General features: G+C 36.0%; 2 protein-coding genes, 2 long non-coding RNA genes and 1 pseudogene across 4 annotated transcripts; 1 reads left to right on the top strand and 4 right to left on the bottom strand.

Annotated features, from left to right (window-relative positions):
• Positions 1-617: 617 nt before the first annotated feature.
• On the top strand, positions 618-2123 carry LOC119642619 (CCA tRNA nucleotidyltransferase 1, mitochondrial; the record flags this gene model as incomplete). Its single annotated transcript, XM_038041813.1, has 2 exons — positions 618-1717; positions 1776-2123. Coding segments are annotated over exons 1-2 (1428 nt in total), but the record flags the coding sequence as incomplete, so codon positions are not given.
• A 74-nt stretch (positions 2124-2197) lies between these two features.
• Positions 2198-3425, bottom strand: LOC119642618 (probable RNA methyltransferase CG1239). Its single transcript, XM_038041812.1, has 2 exons — positions 2631-3425; positions 2198-2359 (listed from the first exon to the last, which is right to left on the bottom strand). Exons 1-2 carry the CDS (start codon positions 3423-3425, stop codon positions 2198-2200), a joined length of 957 nt encoding a protein of 318 aa, XP_037897740.1.
• Positions 3426-12282: 8857 nt separating this feature from the next.
• Positions 12283-16494, bottom strand: LOC119642664 (annotated as a pseudogene).
• Positions 16495-17538: 1044 nt separating this feature from the next.
• On the bottom strand, positions 17539-18268 carry LOC119642665. The gene is made up of 3 exons (XR_005248105.1): positions 18200-18268; positions 18071-18132; positions 17539-17596 (listed from the first exon to the last, which is right to left on the bottom strand). It is a non-coding gene; the product is annotated as an uncharacterized LOC119642665 (long non-coding RNA).
• Positions 18269-18330: 62 nt separating this feature from the next.
• On the bottom strand, positions 18331-19248 carry LOC119642666. The gene is made up of 3 exons (XR_005248106.1): positions 18639-19248; positions 18500-18565; positions 18331-18436 (listed from the first exon to the last, which is right to left on the bottom strand). It is a non-coding gene; the product is annotated as an uncharacterized LOC119642666 (long non-coding RNA).
• Between the last annotated feature and the right edge of the window lie 373 nt (positions 19249-19621).

Here is a 19621-nt window from a genome sequence, read left to right as displayed (position 1 = left end):
TGTTCGGTATCAAGATTTTCTTTCGCTATGGTTGCATAGTGGCTGCTGTATGTCTCGTGCTACGAATTTTTCATATATCTTTAGTTTCTTTCTCAGATCATCTAAATCTTCAGATTGCAACAGAACGGGCTTAATCTACTTGAGATCAGGAATACCGTCCGAAAAGTAGTGAATTAAGCTTTCTTCGTTCAGCCAAATTGGTTTGGCTATTTCCATCAAAGTATGCAAATATTCGCAGAAAAACTTTCGTTCTGTTTTCTTGTGGTTTTGCAGCATACGTTGGATTTCTGCGGATGGTAATTTTTTACCACAACTTTTAAAAGGTTTAAACCTTGTTGAGAGCCAGTGCATAATTTAGCTGCTTCTTTCTGCTGCTTTGACAGATGTAAGAGAACATTTCTCACATCTTTTCTGCACACATAGAGCACATAAGCTCGATAACCAAATTTAACTACGCTATACGCACTCAGTGTCCTGAATTATTATCATTATCACATAGGCGAAGAACAAATACGGCTGATACTATACTTTTAGATACGTGATTACCTCCCTGTTTTACGTCAAACAGCTGTTTTTTAACGTATCTGGATTTTCATAGTACATATGTGTGCAAATTATTATTATTATTAAATCAAGAATGTGGCTTTTAAGGAATTTTTGTGCTTTGAGAGGTTGTAGCTGCATTTACGTTCATACAGTGAGCCGTTGGCTGTCCTCCTCTTTAAGCGATATAAGTAAATATAATTCTAATTTTCAAATTATAACCAAGCTGAACAAAATGCGTGCAAACCCAGTCGTAAGGAAATTAAATACTCCAGAATTTCGCAGCATATTCACAGACGAATTAAAAACTCTAGTGGGTATATTCTGCAAATACAATTATGAGTTACGTATAGCTGGCGGGGCAGTACGTGATATATTAATGGAAATAACACCAAAAGATGTAGATTTTGCGACGACTGCCACTCCGGAGCAAATGAAACAAATGTTTACTTTAGAAAAGATAAGAATGATAAATCCTAAAGGTGAAAAGCATGGCACGATCACTGTCCGAATAGGCGATAAAGAAAATTTTGAGGTGACCACATTACGCATTGATGTAGTTACTGACGGACGGCATGCAGAAGTTAAGTTCACCACCGATTGGCAGCTGGATGCTAACAGAAGGGATTTAACCATAAACTCCATGTTTTTAGGGTTCGATGGTACTCTTTACGATTACTTCTATGGTTACGAAGACTTGCAGCAAAGACGTGTGAAATTTGTGGGTGATGCTAATAAGCGAATAAAAGAGGATTTTTTGAGGATTTTAAGATACTTTCGCTTTTATGGGCGCGTAGCTCCTGATGCTGGTAGACATGATGAATTAACTTTGAAAGCCATTAGAGCTAATGCGCAAGGCCTTGCCAACATAAGCGGTGAAAGAATATGGGGAGAATTACAAAAAATGTTGCTGGGTAATTATTCGGAAGAAATAATGCTTGAGATGATAAACTCCGGATTAGCCGTGTATTGTGGTCTCCCTCTGAGGCCAAATGTATTAGAATTTAAACGTCTCTGTTTAGCGTTGAAAGACTTTGAAAACCCTCATAAGCCCATACTTTTTATGATTTCGTTAGTGCACTCCGTGGAAGATGCAGTAAAAATGCATGAGAGATTAAAATTCTCAGCATTTGAAAGAGACTTAGCATTCTTTATAACACAACAACGAGAAAAGGTAGTTTCTTTAGCACAAAAAAGCTTTCAAATTTTTCGTAACTCTAATTTTAATTTAGGTGGATGAGGATTATGTGTCTCTAAGAGATTACCAAAAGTTGTGCTTGCAGACCTATATCCGACGGGACTTCGTAGAAGAACTATTGAAGTACAAGCACAAAAGAGAATTGTACGATAAGTTAAGATCCTGGCGAATTCCTCCGTTTCCAGTGAATGGCAATATACTGAAGGATAGGGGATCTATCCCGACCAGAAAAATTGGTTTGGTTTTGGCTCAATTAAAATTAATTTGGGCTGACAGTAACTTTCAATTAAGTAGCGAGGAATTGTTAGAAAAACACCTACCGGAAGTTATGGAAAACCTGGTCACACCGCCCCCGTCGCCAAATTATAAGAAAATCAAGAAAATTTAGTAAAATAAAACTGAAAGATTATGTATATAAATTTCTTATTGTTATTATTCTTTCTTAATCTATTTATTTTATTTATAAAATATGTATATGGGCCTTTGAAAACCGGCTTTACTATGATCAGGTACACCCATTAACTCACAACTCTTGAAACCGACTTCCGCACTTAATAAGTAGGTATGGAAATCCTGGGGAAAAAATTCAATAGCCCGATAATTATGATATATGGTATCCTAAAAAATATATGAATGTTGTAATCTTCCAATCAATTTTTAAAATAGGCCGTCGTGGCGTCTTTTGTTAAAGGCTTCTATTGGAAATGGAAGTTGAATGGATATGCGGAAGTCTTAATATTTTTGAAATGAGAATGATGACCTTCAAAGTTTGTCTCTTTTTTTTTTTAATAGAAGTTAGTTCACGATTTCAATTTAATTCTAGATGGTAACAAAGCGATGTTTTAAAAAAAGACGCTAGACATGGCACAGACAACATTTTTTTACTTACCGTAATTCTCTTACGTTTAGCATAGTTGTTAAAACATTGGGCTTCTAATATTAACACGCCTTGAGGTTTCAATTGCAAAAACATACGCCTAAAAGTTTGCTTTATTCCTTTATCCCCAAAATTCAAATGTATCCACTTTGTTAATGATAAACAAAGTATAATTTCGAATTTCGGCTTCTCTATTTCCAGTAAGACATCATCCTTTAAAACGTAATTGCCATGAACGAAATTTATATTGAAAGGAAATATTTCCATTCTTTTACTTTCATTATCAAAAGGCAGCAATTTCTTTCGCCTGTTTAAAGCTTTAAAGGCTTGATCAATGAGGTGACGATCTATATCCAGACCTATTATAGATTTCACTTTAAATCGTCTGGCTATTTCTATCGTTAAAATGCCAGTATTACAGCCTATATCTAGCACACTTTTCTCAGTAAATAAATCGCAATATGCGTTAAACACATCTAGGCGCACATCATGGAAAACTTTGTCCATGTTACGGTAACCATAGTATTTGGAATAATTACCATAAATAAACTTCTGCTTACATTTCTTTGGCAGAATCGCCGATTTTTGTTGAAGACTCTCGTTTAATGGGCGTATATCCAAACGTTTTCTTGGACTACATCTTTGTTGAACGCTACCACTCGGTACGTCTTCTTTACTAACTTTCGTAATTTCTGCACTGTTTTTATTTTCAGTTCTTGGTTTTTTAGCCGGAGGTTCTTCTCTTAAGTTTTCATCCCGCTTGTGGATTTCTGTCTCTATGTGGGTTTGCGCAAATGACAAATCCATCTTTCATGAAAACTACTTAATAAATTATTAAATAGATTTTTGCAAATGCAGTAATACTTGAAAAGTTTTTTAAATTTTTTATTTCCAAGTTACAGCTGACTCTATACGCCTCTTCTTCTTCTTAGGTCGCAAAAGCTCAGTAGTGCTATCGAGTTATCAGAATGTTTCGAATTTCTAGTAAATTAGACGTTGAAAATAGGTTTGAAACTTTGAAAATCAATTTGAAAATTACATTTTCTTAAATAATAAAAGAAAAAGAGATAAATATTTTTGTTCAACAATTTCTGGCTTGTTTATTTAGCAATTGGTTCTGCAACGCGAAATTATGTTTACTCTAGCTGTCTTTCACAGTTTGGTTAAATACTAATCCATCATTCTAATAATGTATTTTTTAGAAATTATTGGAAAAGGACACACGGTAAATGTTTATCCATATTACCAGACCAAACGTGTCCGCCGTGGGCTTGGATAATCTAAGGAATGAGTAACGGGGCTGACACATTAGGTTCGCTTATATTCGCAGGGCTGGGAACATCATTTAAATTACAAATTTTTCATAAAATCAGAAATAAATTTAACTTATACGACCTTAATGTACATATTATACGAAGTTATATATTGTAAAGTAGATCCGTCCTTTGCGAATTTACATTATTTATTGAACTTCTTTTGAAGTAAAGTTCGCAATACTGAATTGCGATTTTTTGGACGGCATAGGTTTCATTTACAAATTACTTACGGTAACTTATATTTACAACACTAAGTCTCGTTCTGGTCTTTCCAATATTGCAATTCAAATCTCTCGACGCGACTTCCCCGACTCACTTTCAACTCAAATTTCGACTAGTTTACGGCTGACTTTGCTTTCCGCAAATATTCTGCTTATATACCGTGTTACAAGCAATTTACCCTTACCTAAATTCATCGCAACATTTTCAATCCGTTAACCCATTCCTCCGTTAAATTTCTGCAAATTGTTAATCTTTTCGCCAGACGCTTGATGCGGGTAAGATGCCCTGAACGTACACTTGGTTTTTCACTTCTTTAGAATTTAGCTTCTTAGAAAATCGACTAATTTTCATGAAAATTGAAATCATCATAAATGCTATTTTCGTAACAATATAATTACAAATTTGTAAAAATTTAAAAAAAGCATTTATAAAATTTGCAAATTGAATGTGCCTCTCAGAGGTGAAAACATAACCGAAGCTTCATTACGTTTACAGCCTAACTTTGATTTTTTCTTAGTGGACAAAAACCTTTCAGCTACGATGTCAATACTTCAAATGAATGTTCGCCAGTGCTCCGAGAGGAGCAAAGAAGCATCGTTTTGCACTTTAGTTGAAAAGATTGGTAGAACGCCTATTAGCGGAGCAAGGCAGCTTAAATGCATTGTCACATATTCTGTAGGATTTGAACATAACATTTTAGAAACATATAAAAACGAGTAGGCATATGTTCGAGGCCAATAAGAATGTCCAAAGGGGTGGGTGGAAAACCTGGAATCCAAACTATACATATGGTAAAGTCCCCGCGGCTACTTCACTCAGCTTACCTCCCACTAACGAGTTTGTAGACGTCACGTCGCTATCTTTTAATGGCGCTTAGTGTTCCATCTTCCCCTTTAACTAATAACTCTACGATAGTAAACTATAAGTTATTACTTCTACTGTTAGCAATCAGATAACAAATTCCGCAAATTTCTAATACTATCAAGAATGCTACGAAAAATGGCCAACGTAGTTCCTCTCAAGTTAGTTATGCGGATGCGACAAGAATATCTCCTCTTAGTGTCTCGAAAACGGTCAAGTCTCTAAGAAAGAAAAATAAAAAATATTTATCCGTTCGGGGCTCTTCTTGTGCAATTGGAGAGCGAAAAACTAAATTTCTTCTTTTACTCTGTGACCATCCTTTACCAAAATATCGGGAACCTAAATCCAAAAGTTGGTCTAATTATTATCAGTTCAGAATATTCGGCTTTGGTTTTCACTGAAACCTGGCTAAAGCCTGCACTGCACTCGTTAGATCTTTGCGCAACACGTTTCATGTTTTTAGAAAAGATCGTCTAAACCGTCGCGTCTTAATCGCCATATCAGATGTGTTCCCCTCGCATTCATATTCCTGCCTCCTAACGAGGTGAAATTTTTTGTTCGTGTGAAAATTGGCAATATATATAAAACGTACTGGTAGGGTCACAGCGTTGGGGGATTTTAGTGGCTGCGGTGCCACTTGATGTCCTAGTATCAAGGCAGGCTGCATGGTTCCCACTTTAACTTTTGAAAAAACCATTGCGTTTTTCAATAAATTATATAATTGAAATCTTCTTCAATGTAAACATTAGTTGTAATGGGAGACTCTTAGTTCTTACCTTTGCTAATTTCCTTGAAATAATTGTTAATCGCTGTCTAGAATTTCAATCTCACTCGTTCAATCATATTAGTAAAGCAAACTTCACTTGAGAATATGAAAATCCTAATTTCTCGACTTTGTACACTTAACTATTTCCGCCTTCGTTTCGATTAGAAAACCCTCCCCTCGAAGCACTTGCCAGCCATAGTTAGAAAAACAGTTATATGCTATAAAAATTGGGAAAAAAAAACTTTTCAAAACAAGTACTGCCCACAACAATTTCATCTACTCTACTGTAAGGCACAGCTTTAATCTCGTTAACACTATCAAAGTTATTGCAGATAGCTTCAAACGATAAAATCTTCGTTTCTTACTAATCCTAAACAATTTAATAAATTTGCAACTCCAAAGAGTCTCAATATATACCTCATCGATGTCGTTTAATAGCTCTGACTCCTTTGAGTATATAAAAACAGTAAACACTGTATCCATTTGGAATTTGATTATTTCTGAAATTGACCTACGGCTAGTTTTAGGGTCGATGATATGTAATTGTGCGTTAATATCTTATGGCATTCCGTTATGTGTACTGAAGTCATGTTCCGACGAACTATATGATCTTATACCTACGATGTTCAATCTTTCTTTGTAGATAGGGTTTTTCGCTTAGTGTCGGAAGCGCAGCTTTCTTATTCTTATTCAGGAAAGCGAAAGCAGGCGTCTAGTTGAGAACAAGTTGAATGTTTGATCCAAGTTGTTTGAACGAATTGTCAGTCCAGTCAGTCTGCATATCAGCACTAAGTCTTCTATTTCTTCATATCAATCGTTACGAACTTGTTAGCAGTTTATTGCCGTGTTTTCATGGCTTTTCCTAGTGGCTCTCACATTGATGTCATATATGAAGACTTCAGTAAAGCCTTTGTGTTAATTAGCCGCAAATTATTGATCTTTAAACTTCAGGGCTTCGCTTTTTCTTTATACCTCTGGGAGTAATTAGGCTCTCATAATAAAAAATTTAGAGTTCTTTTCACCTCTACCACATCTGATGAATTTTCCGTGAAGGGAGATGTCCCACAAGGGATCCACTTAGGCCCCTTGCTATTTATCTTATACATCAATGACTTCTCCTCGGGGATTAGGTCCAGCCGAATCCAGATATACGCTGACGAAGTGAAATTGTTTTTCTCTTTTAATACGGAATCGCAGTCTAATTTTCTTCAGCCGGATCTAGACAGCTCAAGTATACGGTGCTCGTAAGGTTTTATGGAATGAACCCTAAAAAAATGCAAGAAACTTTCCTCCTCTAGACGAAATTCCTTTTTTAATGAGTATATCATTAATTCACAAAAATTGGATTTAGGAGTATTATTTGACCATAAAATTCGATTTGATTCGTTGAGCCATTTATAAATAAAGCTAGATCCTTACGTGACTTTATTAAACGGTGGCCGGAGAGCTTGGCCCATATGTTAAGAAAAGGCTTTTCATTAATTTGGCGAGACCAACACTTGGGTATGCCTCAGTCGTATAGTCTCCTTCTTATAGGTGTCGTATAGCCTTTTCTTCCGTTATCTCTTTACCAAATTTTGCTGGTCTTACCCTCATGAGAGAAGCGTAAATTTTTTATTCTAAATGTTTCCTTCTTACTTTAATTAATAGATGGCACTATTGAGCTGCTGGAACTGTTATGTGAGATAAACTTCAATGTTCCTCGTCACTCTTCTAGAGACTTTACTTCCATAAAGTTCAGTCAACGTAGATATAATATAAGCATTCCCATTTAGTCGTTTTGCAAAAATCGAAATGATATGTATTCCTCTGTAATAAGCGAGCTCGTACTCAATTTAACTGTCGAAGAAACTAAGTATGTTCACTATAATTGATTGCCAAGCTTTTTGAATGTTTGCAGCGATTTAGATGTTGAGTCCCTACTCGCCTATACAGCCCGGTTGAGAGTGTGAGTCTTGTGAGTGTTGGATATTTAATGAACATGGTTTCTTTCTCTCGTTTATTTATAGATTTGGTTTCTATTTTTCGTTTTACACTTTTGTTATTTTATAGTAGGTAGATAAGATTTATTTTTAATAGTTAATCTAATTCGTCTCTATATATAGGTTAGCAGAATTACGTGTGCAAATAGAAAAATAAAAAAGCTGTCAAGCTTTTCTCGTTTCACCCGAATTGGACAAAAAAACGCTGCACATCTGGTAGCATTTAAACCCAACAGAATACAATACACATAGTGAACGACCGAAGGTTGCCGGGAAAGTCGGTGCCTGTTATTCAACCTTCATGAAATAGTGTGTGAATCAGGTACTGTTTGCCGTTCCTTTACAACCAAATCCAAAGGGAAAATTTATCAAACGCGGCTTTGTAAAAATGAAAAAAAATTGTGTCTTCGTGAACACTGCCTTTGAAGCTATAATCGACCCGAAAGGCCTATTTAAAAGCAATGAAAACAAAATGAATGATGGATTCGACATCACCACACCAGAACCGCTGCCATTAGATGGCGAATTGCTAAAGCTAAATAATGCAATTTATGGATTTTATTTTGCTTGCTAAGTTTATCTAAGCCTGACCAATTCAGCTTAAGATTGTTAACCATAAGATCAAAACGAAAATAAGTCTGAAGTTTTGAAGTAATTTTTAATAAAAGTCTAATATTTGCATAAAAATATGTAATATTATATTCAAATCTTAAAACTTGAATTTTTTAATTTAAAAACAAATGTTTACTTCATAAGTTTTGATGAAAATATCAGAAATGTACTGCAAATTCGAACAATTTGTTGCTTTAGCTTTTAATACTTTTGGCCAAAGGATGAGAAAATTATATTCATAGTGCTGCTGTGACGATTATGCTTTATTCTGCAAGTCCAATTATTATATAAAATATCGTATTGGTTCATGTTGAAATAAGTAAGTTTTGACGTCTTAGTAATGACGCGTCTTCTGTGCCATTTTAGGTGCAACACAGTATTAAAATTGTGACTATTTAAATTTGTGAGAATGAAATCAAGAACTCGTGACGCACAGTGCCATTGCGAACGCGTAATAAATTGGTTAAAATATATTTCTCTATTGGAGAAATGCACAAAAAAGCATTTTCTATAAAAAAAGGTGCGAAATTTATTATAATGGGAAAACATGTCTATGATGCAATCATCATGGAAGACAGTTTTTCGAACCTTCATGCAGTTAAATTCGTACAATTTTCACAATTATCTTCAACGCGTTCACTACTACTGCACACAAATATATCACATGTATATGATCTGTGGTCAATTTCGATAAACATGTTTAGTTATTATTTATTGAAAAACGATTATCAAAAGGCAGCAAAAAAAGTGCATATCATTATGCTTGCCATGTATACTGTAGTAACCGGAGATTTTAATCGCGGTTTATTCCACCCGGGTAAGGTCTTTAACGTACGAGCCAAGTGCTCCAGAAATAGTCTCTCTCTATTGCAGACATAAGTGTTTACCGACTCGTTCTAATATTCAGCAACAATCTACTGCACTTATCAATTACTTTCTCATAAGCGAGAAACTCACTTCCGTACAATATTTCTAACCTGTTGACGCGCTGGCGTCAACGCGAAGTCTATAATAAAAACTTTAATAAAGTCAACTGGACAATATCCTGTATCTGATTCCCGATTCTAAATGTTCATCTGGTAATGGTACCTTTAACTGAGCCCATCCACATCTTGTATGAAAAATCGCACATCGCCTATAAACAATATCTTCGGTCCCTTGATGGTATTGCCTGGCGCATCTGTTGTAAGTTGCGAAACCTCGTAAGAGATAATACAAAGGTTGGTATGAGGTGTGTTCTTGTCGATATGTATTTAACAAAAGTCTTTGACAGAGTTTCATACACTGCGCTTATTTACAAATTGTATTATTGACAAGTTGTATCATAAACTCAAATTTTCTCAAAATGCTTGCAAGCTTATGTGGTCATATATTTCGAATCGTAAACAGTTTGTTGCTACGAATGACTCAAACTCTTGCCTCACTGAGATTATGCCTAGTGTACCACAAGGTTCCATTTTGGACCTCCTATTGTTTAATCTCTTCGTAAATGACCTTTCGCTTTTTTCGTGTCCACAGATAATATCTTTCCATTTTATGGAGAGAAGGTAAGCATTCGTTCGATAACAATATTATCGAGTCTTTAGTAATTTTTAACTTCTGGATGATAGAGAATATTCTTTGCATTAACTACAGCAAGACTAAAGTCTCATTCTTCAATATACAAGTTTTTTGTAGATACAATGCAATGTCATGCGGTAACCCTTGAAGGAAACCTCAACTTTAGCCCCCACATTGACAATGTGTCTGCTAAAGTTTGCGCTACGCTCCGATAACTGTACACTCTGAACCTATATTTGCCTTTACAAGTCAAATATATAACTGCGCATTTATTCTTCATGACGCATGTTCACTATTGTATTCAAATCTGTCTGGGTGCACAAGATGCAACATAGATAGGCTTCGAAGTGTTTTTAATCGTATAACACGCCTTGTTTTTAGCGTCAAACTTACAGACCATATATCCCCTTTGTTTATGCTTTCTTAAAATTCTCCTTTCCCGGCTATCTAGAATTCAGGTTGCTCATCTACTTCTATAAAATCATCCAAACTTGATCTCCAAGCCTTCTGATAGAACAGCTACAGTTCTTTATATCAAATAAAAACTCTTTCATTTTAATACCACGTTTGTGTAACTCATCAGCCAGCAGATCTTTTACTTTATAAACCGTCATATAGCTTCTCCTCGGCCAATCATCCGCTACATTCGCCAACGAGATAAATACGGATTCAATGGCAAAAGCTAGACAATAAGGAGAACCATCAAGCGCAAGGGTTAAAATAGGCATTAAACGATCGGCAGGCAACGCGAAAGGGGTCATTGAACCATTACGAATAGAAAACCCACCAGGTACGTCTGCTTTTCAAGTTTGGAAGGTATATAAACTTAAGACGACTGTCGTAAGGTGGCAATGGTACTGACGAGTTCCATCTCTAGCTCCGTAAAGCTATTTTAAGAAAGTCCCTTGCAAATGCTCAGTTTGATCAACTGTTTGCCACCGCCCTACAATAGAATTCTCCAATGTAACCCTAACAAGTGCGGTAAACAGCCTTTAATAATGTGATGGCCGTTAAATTCTTACCATCAACGCAACCCGCAGAAGAACTTTCGCTTTGCTAACGCAGGCGCAAGCCTTTAAATTAAAACTCAACTTCAGTTCGCGTATAACCCAGAAACCAATAAGATACCTAGATAAAAAACGCATCATAGACTTTCATTTCGAAATTAATTCACTTTCTTTGTTCGTTAAATTATTTTAATAATTTTCTAAGTTTATATGGTTTCATTTTATTTACTCAATGTCATACCTGTACTGTTATATTATTTCCACCTCTTTTTTATTTTCCTTACCTTGCCATAACTTTTACTTATTATTTTTTAGATAGATTGTAAATAAAGTATGTAGTAAAAAAGGAAATCTAGACAAGACAGCAAGTTTAAGGTGTAATTGTGTGATATTCGAGCTTATTTCTCCAACTTGGTCTGTAACCATACGCTTTATAGTGTGTATTGAAACTATTGGAAATATAATTCGACCTGGAACCTTAGCAGTACGATCAACAGCTAAAATAATTGCGGGGCATCTTTTATTAACTCTTTTAGGAAATACTGGACCATCAATAAATTTATCCTTAATTTGATTATTAATTTTTACTCAAATTGCATTATTAGTATTAGAATCCGCTGTAGCTATAATTCACTCTTACGTTTCTGCTGTTTTAAGAACACTATATTCTAGATAAGTTAATTAATGTCAACACATTCTAATCACCCTTTTCATCTTGTAGACTGTAGTCCTTGGCCTTTAACAGCTTCTATTGGGGCAATAACTACAGTTTCCGGTTTAGTAAAATGATTTCACCAATGTAATGCATCATTAGGAAATATAATTAATATCTTAACAGTTTATCAATGATGACGGGATGTTTCCTACAGGATAGTAGGCATGCGTTTGTTCTAATGTCGGTTGACTGACATAAATATGTATTGAAGGAGAAAGCGTGGGACTTTTATTGGATTGGAGTTTCGATTATGCTTATGCAATTGATTCCACACGTTACGTGCCAGTTGATAACTGCTTATGTTCATATGCAACTTTCGCTGTTTATATAAATACTCCCTAACCGTAGTAGCCCTACGTGCTCTGCGCCATCGTTCAATACAATTTGAACCTTTTTGTAATAATTCAGATTGCCTGACAAACTTTCGTCCTGCTTTGTAGAACTTGCGGCAATTAGTATAGGTATTGCACATGTGGCCCAAACAGGTTATCGTAAGATAGCCCTCGCAATTAACAATAAGTCTAGCATCCAAATAATCTAAAAAAGCAAGAATATAACCAATCTACTAAAATCTTAGGTGCATTGTATTTTCCTCTGTAACTGAACTATATCTTATTTGGAAATCAAGCCACCTTGGCCTTCCACACCCTGTAAAATGGTCTTATGTAATCCTTATTCTCCTCCCTAAAACGTTCGGAGTCAAATTGTTGGGATTTTCATAATATTCAGGATCCCGATGTGTACCAAGAGCTGGTATCAAAATAGCGTCACTTTTTCTAATTTCCAACTTTTGGCCAGTTTTCAGCTCATAAGTTATATCATCGGTACACATCCGATCCATTGCAGGGGCGACACTCCATTTGCGTAATGTCTCGGAAACTACCATATCCATGTAATGCTTATTCAGTATTACTTTGTAAGTTAAGGGTTTGCCATCCAAATTTCGATCAACATCCTGAGTTTCTTGTAAGAGTTTTTCTTGAACATCTGGATTTTCTATAACCTCATGGGCAATCAAACATAGTAACGAGGCAGCAATCTCGAAACCAGCAAAGAAAAATAAAGAGCATTGCCCCACTTGCGGTTATGTGATTTCAAGTTCACTTTTTAACATGCCTCTTGACTCCATTTGCATATTAATCATATCTGGCCTTATAATATGATTTTCTTTACGATATTTCATCGCATCCAAGACTAAATGCATAAAGTATTCCGTTGACTTCTTATTAAATAACCAGATTCCTAAAGCTTTATAGAAAGCTTGTTGCATAAACCTTTTAACATTGTAAGGAAGCGATTTTGCTTCCTTACGGAATACACGTCCGTCCGCCTGAAATAGCTATCCACAGCGAACCACCTGACAGTCCGAGCTCTCCGTAAACGTCTGTCTGGTGTAATAAAGCATGAACAACCTCCTCCAGCATAACTCAAGAACTCAAATGTATAAAAACATAGATTTAAGAACTCAATAGGTATACAAGCATTAGTCAAGAACTCAAATGTATAAACGCGTAGATTCAAGAACTCAATAAGTATTCAAGCAGGATTAAGAACTCAAATGTAGGAAGGGGTGAGTAAAAACTCAAAAGTATAAACACAAGTAAAATCTCAAGTTGTTTAATAGCAAGATTAATGACTCAAATGTAGGAATGGCTAAGTAAAAACTCAAAAATATAAACCCAAGTGAGAATTCAAAATGTTTAACAGCAGAAATAAGTATTCAAATGTAAATGAGTATGCAAATATAAATAAGTAGGCAAATGCAAATAAGTATTCAAATGTAAATAAGTATTCAAATGAAGAGAAGAACTCAAAGGGAAATTAGAATTCAAATGTGAATAAGAACTCAAATATAAATAAGTACTCACTAAGATCTCAAACGTAAATAAGAACCCAAAAGTAAATGAGAATTCAAATGTGGAAAGCATAGGTTTAAGAACCCAATCTGTATTAAAACATAAGTATAAGAACACAACCCGACTTATACAATTAAGTAAAATCGAATCGGTATGAACGCAGTAGGATACACGCACACTCACATGAGCTCAAACATACACAGAAGCTACAGCAGCAATGCACAAGGTTTAGCACCGTTAAGTCACATTGAATCTTCAAATAATGTACAAAGCTGATAGCACCGTTAGGGCAAACAAAACATGCAGAACTGAACTTAGGTAGAAAATCTACACATGCAAAACGAACAAACTTCAGCAAAAATTTCTATGGGGTAAAATGCGCAGAATGTGTAGCACCGTTAGGGTATACAAAACTTACAGGAGTAAGTACGTAGGTAGGAAAAATAAGAACTTACGACAATGCATAAACTGCATACATAAAATGCACAAAGGCACGATCACACATGTCAAGCACGTAGAAACACACAAAGCAAAGCGTATGCAAACGCAAAGGCATAGTAAGGCACAAGCACTCACGTGCCTAAAGGTGGTTGAATCACGCGATTTGGTACCTGGGTGTCTGTTGAGCAGACATTTGAAGAAGTATAGTGATAAGCTAGACGTAAGTTGGTATTAAGTTATGTATAAGCAGGATCATGCAAGTCGTAACGAAGGTTGCGACTGCAGCCAATCTAAGATAAGCATACACACAAGCATAGTACCTCAAGGCATATATAAACACATAGAACATGTTGGCAAGAGGACAAGCGAGCGGGACTTCAGCTATAAAAGAGCAGTTCGGCACACAGATTCTTTCAATTTGGTGTCATAGCTGCCTAAGGTAAGTGCGGACGGACAATTTGACAAGTCAACCTTTTTCTTTATTATTTTATTCTGACTTACAGATAGGGGATGTGCTACCTTAGCTGTTAGTCGCCAACCCTGAAGGACTTGCAGGACAAATGACTTACGGATTGGGGATGTGCTGACTTAGCTGTTAGTCGCCATCCCTGAAGGACTTGCAGAACCACTGACTTACGGATAGGGGATGTGCTGACTTAGCTGTAAGTCGCCATTCCTGAAGGACTTGCAGGACTACTGACTTACGGATAGGGGATGTGCTGACTTAGCTGTTGGTCGCCATCCCTGAAGGACTTGCAGGACTACTGACTTATGGATAAGGGATGTGCTGACTCAGCTGCTAGTCGCCATCCCTGAAGGACTTGCAGGACTAATGACTTACGGATAGGGGATGTGCTGACTTAGCTGTTAGTCGCCATCCCTGAAGGACTTGCAGAACCACTGACTTAAGGATAGGGGATGTGCTGACTTAGCTGTTAGTCGCCATCCCTGAAGGACTTGCAGGACTACTGGCGTTACAACATAAATCTTAAAAGTTTTATATTAGTTTTATTTTCCAAACAGTTATGATATATTCCAATATAATTTCAAAAGTCTCTCCATCCCTCTCCTTAAAACCGCAAAATTAAAAAAATTAGGTTCTCCCATCTACTAAACTAAACCGCTGAACCAAACACACCCACAAAACAATACATGGTCTTGTTTTCCCAACGCACTGTGCAGCTTCCATCAGTGTCGCTATTCCAATAGCAAAAACTGGCTGTGTGCGAACCAGCTTCGTTCTTTTGTAATTTTCCTGTGTGCACAAATACAAGAAATTTTGAATTTTGTATAAATGTAAGAGTATCCACTTTCTTGCCCATCAGATAGAATTCGTTATTATTATTTTCGAATGCATTACTTCCAAGCCGAACGCGATTTTTAAAATGATATAAGCTTCATGGGTTATTAAGAAAAATGTATTCTTCGAAGTTTTACTGCACTTTTTTAATACAACGTATGGGCTACGAAAACTGGATTTTTGTTTGTTACCTACAAACAGCTGATAAATGCGATAAATGTTTGCGTTATTTATTTATTTTGCGTTTCGGTTTATTCTCAATTTATAAACACAACTATTTAGTTGCGTTCCGGTTTAATCTCAATTTATAATAGGGGTTTGCTCATAGAATCGTTAAGAAGTACAGCGGAAATTTTAATATGGGGTGATCAACATGACAGTTCTTTTTTCGAATAAGCAGCACTTAATAACTCACTCTTTATAATTATGTAATAATTATTTTCCTTTTTCCAGCTTTTTCTTAGAGAAAAATATGTTACCATACTTTTTGCATATAATGCATCAAAAAAGTGGAGGTTCCAGTTTTGTATGTGTTCAATTATTACAAACTTTGAATATGTAGATTGATACTGACTTAGTGAAACATTATAAGAATTATTGATAGCTTCTTATTTTATTCTTAGATTATTTGTTAAGTAACAATCACGTAAACTCAATAATCGTGCATAAACTTGATTTTTTTTTTTCTTTCTTTCCCTTTGATGGAAAAAGTTCGCCACCGCTAATAATTATCTGATCTAGTTACTTAGGGCAAAAATCTTATGTATTCTGACGAACAGAAAATTATGATCTACTTGTTTGCCATTCCTGGAAGAAAAACTTTAAAAGGACTCAATGATCACAAAAATCTATCCATCTAAACGATCTACAAAGTCTTGCTCCAAACGCAAGGCTTTCTCCGTTCAGTGGTTTCACGTTTTTCCGCCTGGGTAACGCTTTGAGGTGCTGTGATACTTAGGTGTGCGCTCAAAGGAAAAACAACTGTATTCCCTTATTCGGTAATATTTTAAACAATGATTAGAGTTTATTGGAATTTTTTGTTTTCATAAAAATGGTTAATAAATCGTTTTCGTGAAAAAGGTGCAGATCTATATGACACAAATGCAGATGCCTGACATTTAATTAGATCTTTAGGTGTGAAATTTGGAAATTCTTCATTATTAGGCGAAAAGAAAGGAACAGAAAAAATTTGATGGCACTGCTTACCCGTGAAGATACCAAGGTATCAAGGCCTCCATACCTTTATAGTAACTATTGAATTACGATTGGCATTTTTTCATAGTAGTTTATCCCCTTCAATTTAAATTGGAGCTACATGACCCCCTCTTGGGATTATACCACTTAACCCTTTTCAAATTCCATTAGTAAATACTATTATTCTATTAACATCAGGAATTACAGTTACTTGAGCTGATCATAGTTTAATAGAAATAAATCACTCCCAAGCTACTCTCAAAGTTTAGTTATTTTACTATGTTACAAGCCTATGAATACATAGAAGCTGCTTTCACAATTGCAGACTCGGTTTATGGATCTACATTTTTTATGGCTACAGGATTTCGTGGAAATCACGTTTTAATTGGAACAACCTTTTTATTAATTTGCTTACTTCGACATGTAAATTATCATTTTTCAAAAAAGCATCATTTTGGATTTGGGGCAGCGGTATACAGTAAGAACACGTAAGTCATGTTTCAATTTTCCGTGTCAATTTTTAGAATAGTAAGTTTCTTAAGCTGGAGCAATGAAAACACGTCAACCTGGCCATACATAGCTTTTTGATTACGTATTATGACCAGCTGATTATCATTGATAAGGTTAAATGAGGTTTTGGCAATCTGCTCAAGCTTTTTATGTTAATATGCTTTGTAGCTTTGTAAGAATATGCTATAAAAACGAACCAATTTTTCTTGTACAGCAATTTTTCTGTTCAGGTCTTAATTTATATTAAAATAATAAAAATGTCATATTTTCAACTTAGGTAACTTGCTTGTAAGTAAGAAAATCTCTGTAATTTGGCAAGTTTGATAGTGTCCTCGGCGTACATGCAAACGTAGAAATACTAACCATATATATTAGACTGAAAACTTATCACAGTTTCCCACACCACTTTAAGATATCGTGATAGGCACGTTGCCAATTGTTTTGAATGGCTTGAATTGTTTGAATCCCTGTGGGCCATTATATACTTAACATGTACACCATTACATACTTAACATTTATAATAATAATAAATAAATAAATATAAGCCCCGTTTATACTAAATATATATACATAATACATAAATACATAATAAATGCATATAAATGAATCAAGACCTCTGTGCTGGCGTGTTGACATCTGAAAAAAAAATTTTATGATTACTAAATTTTATAAATAAAGATTATCACTGTGAGGACCCAAAGTCGTTCCTCGTTTTGGCCTCATGGGTTCTCCGTCTCTGGTTGGGGAGAGAGGAGTGCTAGGAAGTAAGGTAGCGTAAGAATAGGATAGCTATAGGGTAAGAATAGGTAAGAATAGGATAGGAGTAGACTAATATAGGTTACGAATAGATTAAGATAGGATAGTAAAAGACTAAGATTAGAATAAGGTAATTTTAGCTAGTTTTAGTTGAGTTGGAGAGTCCAGCTTGGGACGTCGACACGAAAGGTCGCGGTTTTGTCCCCGAGGTAGAGAGTTGAATCAAAGCGTAAAGAGAATTATTGAAATAAAGAGTCCCTGTGAAATTATAAATTTCTTGTGTTTTTTCCCCTGGGCCGCTGAGCTGCCACAGCCTAGGAAAGGAACGAAGACGTCCTCACACCACAAACTTACCATTGGTCTATGGAAGTATCGCATTCTGCTGAAGCGATAGCGTGGGATGTTTGTTTTTCAATCTAAAATGAAATAAAAAGGAATGAATAAATTGTACACAATAATAAGTAAAGATAAATGCAAACTTACATTTGGCATACAGCGAAGCTTCATCTACATAAGGCAATGAGCGGAATTGTGAACTTCATTTTTTCTTATCTAAAATAGAAGAAAAAAATAAGTAACACATAAAAATATTTATATAATATATTTACTTTTACTCTACTGCTTCCCACGCATGATTTCCCTTTCCAAAGTTTAATTAAGTGGCAGACCTTCATTCATTATGTTGAGGCGGTGAGGGGCAACGTATGCTTATTTCTCAATCTAATATTAAATAGAAATTAGTATATAAGTTACATATAACGAAAATATTTTCATAATATGTACCTTTACTTTAATGTATTTCATATACAATTGTTCCTTGAACGTTCGCTGTTCATAGGTTTCGTGTGTCTTTTGTAAAGTAAAACGGAAAAAAAATAAATGAATAAATTTTAGATACTGAAATATATCGTAACATAGTTACCTTAGAATGACGTTACGTTGACTTCCAAGGCCTGTCTCCAATTTCTTTGCGTCAGTAGCGTGAACGACACGTACCCAAGTAAATTGATTCGGTGGATACTGTCGCTAGTCCAGGATTCTACTGCCCTGAAGAGGATAAACCGTGCCCCCACAGTTGACTGCAGGCGCTTGCCGATGTCCCGTTCCACCATGTGTTGCTTCATTGCCCGATGCCGAATAGTGTAAACTCTTCTGTGGCCAGGACTTCGATTTTGTAGTTCATATTGTCTATGAGGTAGTAGTCATCATCGGCTCTGAATCCACCTGCCCATTTTGCCAACTGCAGGTTCTTTAATCTTTCCGTCAGCTTTATGATTTCCACTAATGACCCCGCTCTGCCATCCTGCAGAAGAAACGTTCCAGTAGGTCCTGGCTTACCCTGTATGACGCTATAGTTGTGTGAGGGAAAGCCTCTACCGGCTCGTCCATTAAGTGGACGAAATTTTTTATACTCATCCGCGTTTCCGCTGCTAAGAGGTCCGCCGCAAAAGGTTCCCCCAAATATTTGCCCACGTCCTGCATCTCTGCTTTGACCTCCTCGCAATTGGCGGTGGATATAAAGCTCCGTGGCACACGTTCGCTGAGCTTGTGGATTGTTGACAAGGACATTTCCGTTGATTGCCGCTTGCCGTGTCGCTGGATATATACGAATAAAGAATTGTATGATTTCGGTAATAGTCCGATAGTCCGCTGTGGCGGTTAATAGCGCGCATCCTCTCCGCGCCCAGAGTTCAGAGTTGAGCACCTCTAATTGCGATAGTTTGAGGGATCTTCAATAGTCGTATTCGGGTTGACTTCTAATTTTTTGTCGGAAGCCGTCTAGTAATCGCAAGTAGTCGTATACCAGGAGTATACAATTATGCTGCCGTCTTCCCGCCTTCTCTTATAAACTCCATTGGAAAATTTGTTCACGGTTTGTTTGTTGTAGCAGACGACAGCTTTTAC

Source organism: Glossina fuscipes, unplaced genomic scaffold (assembly GCF_014805625.2).
Source record: "Glossina fuscipes isolate IAEA_lab_2018 unplaced genomic scaffold, Yale_Gfus_2 238, whole genome shotgun sequence".
Taxonomy (NCBI): Eukaryota; Metazoa; Arthropoda; class Insecta; order Diptera; family Glossinidae; genus Glossina; species Glossina fuscipes.
The sequence above is the reverse complement of the archived record's forward strand: the minus strand, read 5'-3'. Positions and strand labels throughout refer to the sequence as shown.